The sequence below is a fragment of the Merops nubicus genome, unplaced genomic scaffold (genome assembly GCF_000691845.1).
Source record: "Merops nubicus isolate BGI_N331 unplaced genomic scaffold, ASM69184v1 scaffold32328, whole genome shotgun sequence".
Lineage (NCBI taxonomy): Eukaryota > Metazoa > Chordata > Aves > Coraciiformes > Meropidae > Merops > Merops nubicus.
The window spans coordinates 44,898-58,009 of record NW_008626922.1 but is presented as its reverse complement, the minus strand read 5'-3'; the positions used below and the strand labels follow the sequence as shown (position 1 = coordinate 58,009).

Below are 13,112 nucleotides of genomic sequence, written 5' to 3'. Positions count from 1 at the left end.
CCATTGGCCTTCTTGACCACCTGGGCACACTGCTGGCTCATGTTCAGTTGGCTGTCCACCAGCACCCCCAGGTCCTTTTTTGCCAGGCACTTTCCAGCCACTCCTTGTTGGAGTTCATCCTTGTTTTCATCATGCCAGGGTGTTGCTGTTCAGTGTGAAACCTGGCAGGTGGGAGGCTGGGTGTGTCCATGGGTGTCCTAAGATGACCAACAGCTTCTTGCCACTGAGAGAGTGGATGTCCCTCTTTGCCCTCTCTCTTCTGGTGTCCCATCTTGGAAGGCAGAAGTGGAGAGGGAAAAGGTGCACTCAAGTAAAACCTGAGTAGAGGGATATGTTCGAGAATTTGGAATGAGGGCAGCACAGGTCTAATCTTCTTGAAAGCCATACCTGCCAGGTAGCTAAAGGAGAGGTTCTATGTCCTATGGCTTCTTACACGATGTCATTTTGTTTTGAGCAGATAGGCTGGGGCCTCCGCTTGATATACTGCTGGATTCACTGAACTGCACAGCATTCAGCGTGCAATGGAGGATGCCAAAGCAGCACGCAAGCACCGTCACGGGATATACAGTAAGTGATCCTCCGGGCTGCCAGTAGAGGATTGCAGTGCCCTGCGTGGCCTTGGACTACGCATACGGGACGATGGAGCAAGCAGGAGAGCCCACTCTTGTAACAAATGGTACTGTTGCCCAGAAAGTGATCAGGGACAGTGGGCTTGAAAGAATTGAGCTGTGACTTTAAGAAACAAGCAGTTCATGATTTAGAAGCAAGCTATGATGGGAATTTGGGTTGGATGCCAAGAGCTTGAAGTGGATGTAGATTACTTTTCTGTTGTGGTTTTCATGCGAGGATCTCAGTGCTCTCTGCAGCTGATAAAACAGTAAAGCAAAGCAGAGCAGGTCAATGCTGTACTGCGCAAGTGAAGGGAGTTACAGGGTGATGTTGGGGCCATTCAGATCCTTTGACTTGTACTTCCAGCCTGAGGATAGCTTTACTAAGAATAGCTTTTCCAAACTTAGCCTCCAAACCTTCCCAGACTGGCAGCAGGTACAAAGGTTGGTTTTGTTAGCATTTTCTGTGAAAGGATTTGAAATTTCCAGAGTAAATATTAAAAAATTCAGGTTTATGTACAAAGATGGGAAGCAGAAAATTCCTGGCTACCTTTATTATGAATGTGTACTGGAAGAGTGAGACAACATTGCAATAGGTGTTTCTGGTATACATGCCCCTTCATCCCATGATCTTGTAGATTACATTAATGCAGCCTAGCTGCAGGATTGTTTTTATTGTTATGAAAGTGCATGGAGTCTAGGGCACCGGGAAGCATTTCCTGTGGTCAGAACCTGCCTCTGCCAGACTCTGTGTGTAGTTTGGTCCATGAGGAAGTGGCTTTTTTATAGGTCATGATATTTTTTAAAGAGTCTCAATACTTCATAGTCACAAATGGTAAATAATTTTCATTGTTCATGCAGGTGATCAAGCATACGAACCCCAGTTTATTGTTGAGCCTTGAGCTCATGTGTGTCATGATAATAAAAGCAAAAGCAAACAGCATTGATGGTGCTGTACCCAAACCATCTTCTCTTCCTGTTAGCTTTTGACCTTCAGACATCTCAGGGTCTCTGTGCACAGGAACTCAGACTCTCCATGGCTCATTAGTCTCGATTACATGGCAACAGACATGGAGAGGCATTTATGATACAGTAATTTTTATAATGACATAATCATGTGATGTCAGTGTTTTCCTTATGTGAAGTGAGGTGTCTAACTTGTGCAGACCAGTCCTACAAATCCTGAGCAGTCCATACAGACCATGGCCAAATGATGCACAATTAAAGTTGTCAGTTCAAGTCTGCCCTAAAAGCTAGGCTGTGTTTCACAGCAGTTCAGTGTACACACTTCAAGGTGTTGTCCTTTTATCATACTGACAAATTTGAGCAAATACGAAGGAGATGTTAAAGGGCATTAACTTTTCATGCATTGGGAAAGGTAGGGGATCATAGGCTCAATTGCTGTCCACAATGTGATAACAATGCACTTTTTAAAGTCATTCTGAGACACTGAGTTATTACTTTAACCAGATTGACAATATCTTCTTCCCAAGGTTTTTTATTCAGAGGTCCAGGACGACAAAGCAGTTAAACAGCTCTCACATGATGTTCCCCTGAGTTTGGATATGCTTAGCATGGTGAGTTTTTCTTTTCATCAACAATCAGAGCACTGGAGTGGAGCTTGCAAGCGGGAACTTGAAACTGTCTACATGTTGCTGTTTTGTGAATTATGCTGAACATCCAAGCCTCACATCTGCTCTGGCTATTGAGCAAAAAGGAAATCATAATGTTTTTCCGTAGTCCAGTTGATGTGATACACTTTTGCTCCTTGTTGCCTGACTAATTTATCATGTAAAACTATGGGGACTTTTTGCATTCCTAGTACTGACTTTTGTCATCTACTAAAATAGAAGTTTTAATTTTGAATATACATTCTCTGTGCCCATCCACACATGGAAGGGGAATTGCACGACTCTGTGGTTAGCAGTTGCAGTGTCACTGTATGTGTATTGCAGTGCCTGATACAGATAAGTGTGTGAGTTAAAGGACAGGCAGTTTTTAGTGTATTTTTATCTCTCTGAGACTGTGGCCTCCTGAAGTACAGAATTTAAAGTTTAATAGTGCTGCTTTAGTTGCACTTGTACAAGTCCATCTCCTAGAAGATTCCCTTGATATTTTTTTTATTGTTCTTGAAAGCACTGCTTTTCCTCTTTGCTTCCTATTTTTGCCCTTTCCTTTAGTTCTTACTTTTAACTCTCCTGTGTTTTCTTTCTTTGCTTTACTTCACTCTCCCCTTCTCTTTCCTCCTCCCCTTTTTCTGTCCATTTTCCCCTTCCTTTACTTGTGAATGAACATCACCCCTCTCTTCTGCTGCACGGCTGAGCAATTAGTGCTGAGATGAAAGCAATTCCTCCATGCTTCTGGATGGTTATAGTACTGTCTGCTTTTAAAGGGTATTCTCAAAACATGCCATTTCTTCTTCAGTGCAGCGAAGGTTCTCTTTGAGTTCAGCAAGTCAGCAACAGAGATTCTTCAGCTTCTGCTTGGGCAGAGAGCAAAGGAGCATTGCAAGTTGGGTGCTGTGAGGCGAGCACTTCCATACCTGCTTTCCAAAGGGCAGTCTGTCCAGGAGACAGTGTTACCAGTATAGGAAGCAAAGGTTTATGTGTGCATACAGAACAGCATCCAGGCTTTCCAATCTTTATTTGGTGATGCTTCTTCATGGTTCAGTTTTTTCCTCCTTTCCCTTCTGCTCATCTTCATTCTCCTTTGTTTCCTCACCCCTCTTCCTTCAGCCTCCCCACCTGATGTTCAGTGAAATGGATTCACTGATATTTACTGGGCAGTGCTCAGAAATCTTCCCATTGAGAAGTGTGAGTGGGAGGGTTGCTCAGGTTTCCTGCAGTTTCCCATCACCTTGTTGTCAGTTCTGACTCCTGCAGGTTTCTGTAATCATGACGAATGAAAGAATATTGTTTCCATGATATTTTATTTCTCTATTTATACATTATTTTCTCCCTTCCGGTCTTTATCTCTGTATTCCTCACTTGCTTTGTTTTCTCCAAAAATCATTCTTGCTAGTACTTCCAACAAAGATCAAACAGCACATTGGTTTTATCTTAATCCCGACAGCAGTGATTCTTATTCACTGGGAGAACAGAGTCTGTATCCCAGAACTCACAAAGGTGAGTAGCAGCCACATAGACTCCTGTGCTGCAGCTTTGGACTTGCTTTAATTCCCTGACCTGTTATTTATGTGGTTTTGCCAACACTTTTTAGTATGTTAATTCCTTTAACAACTCCTATTTTGCTTTTTCCCAGGGTCAACTTGAAGGACAAGCAATTTTTGTGAGTATCGCTTCACATCAGACTTTGCCACAGCTGTGATTTAAAATGAAATGGATGTTCCTGACCCTGTCTTTCCACAGATTCACACACAGTAGTTGATCTCAAATGTTGATTCTACTTACCACTTACAAAGGATCTTTTGTAGTCAAAATGTGGCAAATAGTAGCTAAAGCTCAAAATTCAGAGATGAAGAAGGTGGACACATCTATGTACCGCAGCTTTCATTTCAGCAATGGACAAATTTTTCTCTCAGTCATCACAAGTATTATTTATTGTGTATGTTTTGTTTTGCTGGAGTAAATCTGTGTAAAAAACGACTATATCCAGGCAGTGAGGACTTAGAGAGGACAGGGACAGTTGAGCAGTCAGGCACACAGTGACAGGGAAGAACAAAATCTGACAGTGAGAGAGGAGGCAGGCAGGGAATAACCTGAGCCAGCTCAGCAAGAGCCGAGGAGGAGGGGCACGGCAAAAGGCCAGCCATGCAACACTCAGGAGGAAGGAGTGGGAGACTAGCAACTAGTATAAAGCAGGTTTGAAAGAAATACCAGCCCTCTAATGGCTTTGCAGCTGGCAAATTATTCAGATTAATTATTTCCAGTCCTGCACTTAGTCCAGTCTGCTTCCTATGAGCAGTAAATGGCTTTGGTTTATTGTGAGGGAGGAAGGAAGCAGGAGGTGCTTGGGTTTGGGTAGTATAAGGGCAGCGATTACAGTGTTTAAGTGAAATCCCTAACATCAACAAGTTTTTGGAAACTTTTTTTTTTTTTTTTCTGTGAGCTGTTCTGTGAATGGAGAAATCCCACAGAGTTGGTGGATCTCACAAAGCTTTCATGGTCTGACTCAAGGGAAGTTTGCTTGGGCTGTATAGGACTGATGTCCAGATGAGACTTCAGAATGTGCCTGAATCAGGAGTATCTGGTTTGATCCCAGCTGAGCTGAGTCTGGAAGATGACATTTCAGAGTTGAGGTTCCACGCTGGGCCCTTTTTTTCTGCTTGATAAAAATAACACTTCTGAGGGGTGCTTGTGGAGAACTATGACTGACTGGGATTAATCAGCTCCCAGCTGTCATTAATCCTCAGGAAGTGGTGTTCTTGTTGAAATGCTTTCTGTTGTATTCATACCAAACTTAACAGAAATCTGCAATAGTTTTGTGGTTAAGTCTGCATAGTTCATGTTTCCATCACTAAGCCTCCTTTCCTGAGGCTTGGTATGACCCTGCTGCATTCTCAGAGGCTCCTCTGGACCGTCTAAGACAGTCATAGCAAGAGTTGAACTGCATCACATCTTTATGTTTGTGCATGTGTGCATGTACCTGTGTGTTAGCTAAGTAGATGATGTATCATAAGCTGTATTATGTAATTTTATAATCAAGAACATGTAAGTGAGATCAGTTAGAAGTGCAGATGCAGGACAATTTAATAAGGCAGTTGTTCTTTTGGGCATAATATTCAGGAAGTTCAGTAAAAATAATAAAAGAAAATAAAGAAGCAAGAAAAATTAGTCAGCTTTAAGGTGGGATGTTCTAGTTCAGGCATAGAGCCATGGAGAGCAATAGTGTTCCCTATCAAATAATCAAACACACCAGTACAAAATGGGGAGAGACCAGCTGAGACCAGTAGTGCAGGAAAGGAGTTGTGAGGGGATCGAGTGTCATTAAAGCCAGCTCAGTTTCTGCAGCTGAGCTGTAATCCAGGGTTTGATGGGTTTTTGGGTTAAAACAAAATAAACTAGAAAACAAGTTTTCTTTGGAAAACAAGTATTTCTGGTTTTGGAAAATAATTTGTATTCCTGGTTTCTGTGAGGCAGCTTACTGTGCAGCCTCACAAACAGTTTCAGCACACTTGGGGGGAGGGCAAGCGGTGTAGGGGGCCAGGGAGGAATATGTGGTTTCTACGTACACCTGACTCCTCTACCTCAGAAAAGGCATTGCGTGGCTTCACCCTCTTTAGCAATGTGAAATTGGCATGAAAATACCAAATGCCATTTTGCAGGGTTGTAGCAAAAGTGTGGCATTAGACAAGAAAGTGAGGTTAGTGTCTACTAAAGCCTCACTGGCAATGTGATAGCCAGTTTGGAGTATCATGATTCAAAATACAGTGGCAATCTGAGTGGGAAGAAAGACTAAAAAAATTATGAGTCAACTCTTCCACATACTACCTAAATTCGTTATTTGTGAGTCTATTGTATCTCTTCTGGGATGGAGAAAACTTGGGTTTAAGACCCTCCTCCTAAATACAAGGGGAAAAAAAAGATTAAATATGTACTCCCAGGATCCTGGGCAGTGGAGTACAAGAAAACATGTTTCTTCTCCAGAGTGTCATTCAGAATTGTTCTGGTGTGAGTTGGGTGTTGCTTGAGATTGCCACAGGTCAGGGTAGCTTGATGATGTCCTGAAGCTTTACTTATTCACCAAAGTCTTGATCCTAGAGAATTAGGAGGTACTGCATCTGAAAGGTGCCTACTGTATGTCCACCTGTTACGTTCATGGAGACAGCATTGCCCAAGGAAAAAGGCAGATAGCCATGTGTGTAAGGCAATAGAGTACCTTGGGAGGTTTTGAGGGTACACACGTAAGCAGATATTAGGACTTTGTTCTTGAATGGTCTTACAGTTGATATGATTAATTCTGCTTAGTTTATTGTAGACTTGAGTCTTGAGGTAATAATAGGAGGCAGGTGCATCAATATTATACTCTCTGCAGAAGCCAAGTTCCTGAAAGTGTGAAAGCAATAAGACACATAATGAAGGATTTTTTCTCATGAGTGTAATAAAGAGGGATGCTGGCAGGAGCAAATGCACACAGTTTAAATACAGACAAACAGTAAGTATGGTACGGAGGATGGAATGGCAGGAGCAGGGTCATCAGTACTGTCATCAGGAGGAGTTTTCAGCACCTGGCTTTTCAGATAACATTTTGAAAGATCTCAGTCACTTCAGCTGCAAGATTGAAAGACCTGGAAGAATCCTTCCGTATGAGTGTTCTTGTTGCCTCTCTCTGGGCAGGTGTTTTTCCAGCATTGTTGTCATCTCTGTCAGATGAATCCAAGTCATTCAAGCAGATCAAAGGTGAACAATGGAAAAACAGGATAATGGTCAGATGGTCCATACTGAGAGGAAATCAGTGATGGAACTTCAAAACCGCAGCTAGAGAAATGACGGATGGCTGGGTGGTGCTCAACAGTGTTGTAGTAATAACATAAGTTCCCCAAAGAATAGAGAGGGAGAGTTTGTCCAAAAGACTGTCATAAGGAAATTTACCAAATAATGAAATTTTGGGATTGTTTACTATTTTACTGCAACTGGAAATGCAGTTTTAAAGTCTATTCCAGCGTGAAGAGAAAAGAGATCTCTGCATTTTCACATGCACTGTGACTAATGTTTTTAATATCGGAGAATGAAAAACAGGAGAAAAATCTCTGTAAAACATTTTTTTATAAGTGCTTTTTTTTCACATCAAAACAGTCTGTGTTTTAGAACGTGATACTTCTGTTTGCTTGTTAATGCTGTCAAAATTCATAAATATGGGTTTTACATCTCTCCACAGGTAGGCTGCAGGTAAAGAATACTGAATTTCTATGCACACTCACACGTGCTCATTAAAGACCAGGTCTGAATCTCTGAATCTGATCCATGGTATATGCAACAGCCAGTAAAAATAAAATAATTTAGTGACATTTGCTAATTTCTGGGAGACTGAGCAGTGTCATCTGAACAATATTCAGCAGCACGAAGTTAGCATTGCCTCCCGTATGGTAGTTGGTTGTGGGTTAAACTTTCTGTGTTTATGACAGAAGGACAAATAAGGGAAATGCTTGCAAATAAGGTCAAGGCTGATAGCTGGGCTTGGAAAACTGGGAGAGGCGATGGGACTGGTCTCTGCTCCGTGAGAAATCAAAGATCATCAGATCACACTGTGGCAACTTGTTTTGTTCTCAGGGGCTTCTACAGTCTCTGGATTTAAAAGAAAAACAAAACAAAACAGTTTAAAGAAATGCACCAGACTGATACTGAGTGCCAGCAGTAGGCTCAAGGGAAGGAACAGCATGTGAGTTTGACTTCACCAGCAAAAAAGCCAGACAGCAAATGCAAACTTTCTGCAACCTTGTGAGTTATGTTGAGAAATGGGTCCATGTCATCCCTGTGGATTCCCCTGGGGCAAAACTGAAGCCTGAGAGGAAACACATGGTGCTGTTAGTGTTTGTTGCTTCTGGGCTGGGCTGGGGTCAATCCTCCTAGGACGCTACATGGAAAATGCCATATAAGATCCACAAATCCCAGCTCATAGCACTGTCCCTAGTGATATGAAAGACCTTTCACAATGTCCTTGTCTTGTCTTCTCTTGGCTCTGGTAGGAGGTTGTTATTGGTGATCTGAAGCCAGGCACTCCACACCGTGTTAGTGTTGGAGCATATGGCTGGGCAGGGAAAGGACGACCCAGCATGCCCAGAGACGTGACAACCTTATCCCAAGGTAACGCTGTGTGCATGGCTTTTTGCTGCAAAACTGGTAGGGCAGATGTGTGTAACACAGCAGGTCACTAACACCTAAATATCTGTCATATGCAGTATCGTAATATTTTACTATTAATTTTCCTTAAGTGCGGGGTTTTAGAAGGGCAACAGGAGAAGCCTATGAATTTGATTCCCAAGTCTGTGGGTGTTGGGTTACTGTGTGTATTAGCCCATCTTCTTCTCTAATGCTGTTCCTTTGCATTTCTTCTGGCTTAGATAAGTGCATGCCCCCTGCACCACCCTATCAGCCCCAGATTGTGGTTGTTTCTGATTCAGAAGTTGCATTATCCTGGAAGCCTGGAGTGAGTGAAGGAAGTTCTCCCATCCAATACTACACAGTGGAGTTTATCAGGCAAGTTTGCCAGGGGAGTCTGAATTGCATTGTTTGTGAACTACAGGGGTTTTTAACCTAACCCACATTATTAAACTTCATACAGTTCTTTCTCATTATTTCTTTACTCACTTGTATAGCACACTCAGTTTTCCTCTCAGTGTACGTTGAATTACTGTGAAGTTTTAAAGACAAAACCAGAAAACAATCTAATTTGTCATAAAATCACTAATATGTTGTATCTTTTGATTGAAAAAAATAAGGCCTACTTTGATCTGTTCCCTTATTTCCTTTAATAAAGCCCTGGGTGAGTAAAGTTTTAAGTTTCTCATGTCATCAAAATCTATTGAACCATGCTGAGAAAAGAGTGTGTGGCAGATCAGTTCCCCTGAGAACAAGTGCCCTGAGCTGCTGGAGGAAATAATCTGGTCATTGCAAACTCAGTGTGTCATACAGTCTTACCTGGTGAAAGTCTTTTGGGTCTTGAGTTTGCAGGACTCAGACTTGCTTTGTTATCCTAATCTAATCAAGCTTGCATGAAAAGTTGGCTTTTCTGTTTAGATCTTTGGGATGCAGGTGGGGATTTTTTATCTTCTTTTATGCTGAACTTTCTAAAATTTGCAGGAATAGAGGTGAACTGTGCAAAGTTGCCAAACAAGTTGCTTTTATAAGATGTGTATGACGGGTAAGAAGAATGTGTTTGTATCTGTGTGCACGAACAAGTATTCATACCTGACTGTTCAGATGCTCGTGTAAGTTCCTATCTGCATACAAAGCTATCTGTTTTCATTTACTTGTCCCTGTGTTTATCCTTATAGTGAATACAAAATTCAGCCTTTGGAAGTTTAATCCTTTGGACGAACACTTGATGACAGGTTTATTTGAGGTTACTGGATAAGGAGATAGAATTGCTTCTTTAACTAAGAGCTGTGAAGGTCAAAAAATCATTCTTCAGAAAAAGCACATTCATTTTTTAAAAAGAATTTTTAAAACAGACAGAATGAGCTATTGGTTTTCAGCACTCAAATAGTGTTATGAACTAGAAGATGAATTTCCAGGCCGAAAGCCTGCTTGTGACCTTAGGTTGCACATGTGTTTGAATCAAATGACCCATGTTTATCGGGAAACCATCCCATGTTCATTGCACTGAGAAGCAGGACTTGGGGTTTGAAGATACATTAGAACCATCATGTAAACTCTGCTGTGGCATTACCATGAATTTTCTCTTGATACCAGTTTTTCAAACACATCTTAACCTCTCCCTCATCCCCTCATCTCTTCTGTCTCGTTTGCCAGGTGGATGGGGAGGGGATTTTGTTGGGTTCTGATTGACGACACTTCTGTCACCTCCATACTCTTTCCAGAAAGTGGAGCCTGCAGGTTTATATACACCTCTTCATAGCACCAGGGGCCTGATAATGAAAGAAGTGGGCGCCATCATGTCCATCTGATGCATTGAAAGTGCACCCTTGAATATTTTTTGTTCAGCCGCACTGGAAAGTTCCCTTTACTGTTTAAGTTGAAGGATGCGAGTAATTTAAATTTCAGTGTTTTGTTTGTTTTAGACTTTGGGAAAGAATTCGCTAACAGCACAATGTTTTGATTACAGTGTTTAGTTTGAGGCTTAAAGTTAAGCTAAAAGTGTATTTGTTAATTTTGGGATTATGCTCTCTTAGACTTGGAAGCTTGATTATATATGTGGAGAAAGTTCAATGAGCCATAAACCCTAATGGCAGTTAGAGGTGAAGATTTATCTGTAAGCTTTGTTGTCTTTTGCTGAGTAAAGTTTTAATTACTATAAAATATATTATCATGAATTAAAGGTGCTGAAACCAATGTAAAACCCAAACAAAACAGTGCAAATAAATTTAGAATTGTCCTCTTATTTCAAAGAAATATATTAACCTATGCTTTTGCAAAATTAATTACTTTCTTATTCAAATTTGTAATTTCTCTTGGGTGCAGCACAAGCATCTAAAAACAATGACATTGTTTAAATAATTTCTGTCCCCTTAGAACTAACATTATGTCTTTAACCTTAGAAAAAACATGCTTAGGAGACTGAGATGAGGGAAAGACACACTTTTAAGGGATTAAAACATCATGAAAATTCAGTACATTGTTTATACATGCCAGAATCTAACCTGCATCAGAACCAGAGCTAACGTGCAGTCTGTTTCTACCTGGGGTCCAAACGTGGGCCTCTATTTAGGTACTTGCATGAGTTTCCCGTCAGACCTTTTGGTTCAGTAGAGGCAGTGAAGGGCTGCAGGCAGTTTCAGATGTAGGATGAGCTGGGCTAACTCAAGCTCTGCTCCACTGTTGACTGTAAGAAGGTGCTAAAAAGACCACAATCCTAGCTTGGCAAAATGCTGAAAATCAGGATGGCTAATGCAGGTCTCACAGCTCAGAGTGAATATGTAAAATAATGTGTTAAGCCCAAAATAGCTAATGATGTTTGGAAGCTTGCAGGTTCAGTGTAACTAGACTGTTGGTCTATCCTAATGAATATATTGTGAAAAATGTCATTCTTATGAAACCACCTGAATTGAGACTCAGGACTTAAACATACTAGTTTGGGTATTTTTCCTAAAGATACTATAAAAAAAATAATTCTCAAAAATGTCTTGGATATTTGTACTTGAATACTCCAACTATTCAAATTTTTTAATCTGTTGAATGCCTACGCAATATTTGAAACTTGGAAACTAACTTATTCAAGTTTTTGCACTCAGCTAGCATCTACAGAACCACAAGTGTTCAGCAGCGTATGCCCTAAAAGGATTAGATCACTTTCCTTTTATCTCTTTGGTACATAGATGGAGTCATCAGCTTTAAATATTAACCTTGGCATATAAAGAAAATTTTGCAATATCTTGATAGTAAAATGAAACTTACGCTGCAATGAACTAGGCAGGTCATGCCAATAAAACTGAGGAGTTTCATTGGTAGAGGGATATTAGGGTGGAGCAGAGTCAGCACAGTGTTGTGGGCATATTTCTACATTACATTCAAGTCTTCCCCCTTGAGAAAGGTGTATCCTGTATCCATTCTGTGTGAAACTGTCTGTCCCTGGCACTGCAGTGAACCAGGCAGGCATATTTGCTTTTGTGTGCAAAGAACCCAAAACAAAGATCTGACCAGGGAGACACCTCCTGATACCCAGCAAAAATACCTTTAACACTGTTTTCCTGGTTAATGCATGAAACAAATACATCTGCCTCAACATTTGCCTCAGTGTTTGTGAGGGTTAAATCCTTGACAAGGTAGTTAATGCAGAAAGAGGAGTGGAAGGTATAAAAATTAGGGATGAAGTGCTGAACGATGTTAGACAGCGTCAGAGGAATGTTCAATGAGGTTAGAAAATAGTATACTTTTCCTTTCCTCAGAGCTGACCTGGCATATTGGTTGATATATTTTGTAGAAAATGTCACAATAAAGCTGAATAATAATAATAATAATAATAACTGAAAATATTATCCTATAGTGTATTATTTTCTACAGTGAGTATTTTTCATAGCAAATAAGAATGTATTTTACTTGTTACCTTATTTATTATTTGTAGGGATATCTTTAAAAAATTTGTAGAGATGAATTTGCCATTTGAGATGAGTACAAACACGACACAAAAGCACAATCAAAAACCTGATAAAAACTGTATTGCTAGCAGGAGCTTCACTATGTTAAATCATTTCCAGGTGATTTTAAGAGGAAGTTCAAGTGAGTATAAAGTTGCTGTTCTCTGCATCAGAAAGATTTCCTTTCTTAAGCTGAATCAGCACCAAGAACACAATGTAAAACAATAATCCAAATGTTTCAGATACGTTTAGGGCAGAATTCTGCCCTTGGTTGATATTCATCAAGTCCTGTTGACCTGAGCCATCTGTTAATTATGTTAAAAGAGCTAACTTTGTCAATGGCCAGATTCTTACTGAATATAGGAAGTACAGGAAATGCACAGCTGTAACTTCAAGAACAGAAAGTGCCCATGGAGGTTATTTCCCTGTGCACAGATACAGTGTTTGGAGCAGTCTTGTGAAGTCTTGGCTGGAGACACAGAGACTTGTGCCAGTCCAGGGGATGTAGCGCTGCAGAAAGATGGGAAAAGTGGCACCAAGATGAGCTGTTCTGGTGTAAAAATTGAGTCAAACTGAAATCTGATGCAGAAAAGGGGACTATGGACACAGTTTGCAACAAAATGTTCCCAGCTTAGGAACCATGGGAGCTGGCTGGCCCTGGACACAGTCTGCAGCTGAGTTTATTGTGTTCTTCTCCCCATCTGTTTGCCATTTTTTCATCTTGTACGTATTTGTTCGCATGGGGAACGTTCTGGAGAAGTAGCAAAGGTCAAGTGATAAATCTCCGTCTT

At 40.8% G+C, this 13,112-nt stretch overlaps 1 protein-coding gene across 1 annotated transcript in view; it reads left to right on the top strand.

The window, feature by feature from the left end:
• Positions 1–457: 457 nt before the first annotated feature.
• The window catches only part of EGFLAM (EGF-like, fibronectin type III and laminin G domains), a gene marked incomplete at its 5' end in the record, with an annotated part of 55,000 nt that continues 42,345 nt past the window's right edge, over positions 458–13,112 (top strand). The window contains 5 exons of the mRNA XM_008946164.1: positions 458–567; positions 2,102–2,185; positions 3,870–3,896; positions 8,254–8,371; positions 8,629–8,764. Coding sequence (XP_008944412.1) covers positions 458–567; positions 2,102–2,185; positions 3,870–3,896; positions 8,254–8,371; positions 8,629–8,764 — 475 coding nt within the window. The remainder of the gene's footprint in view (positions 568–2,101; positions 2,186–3,869; positions 3,897–8,253; positions 8,372–8,628; positions 8,765–13,112) is intronic.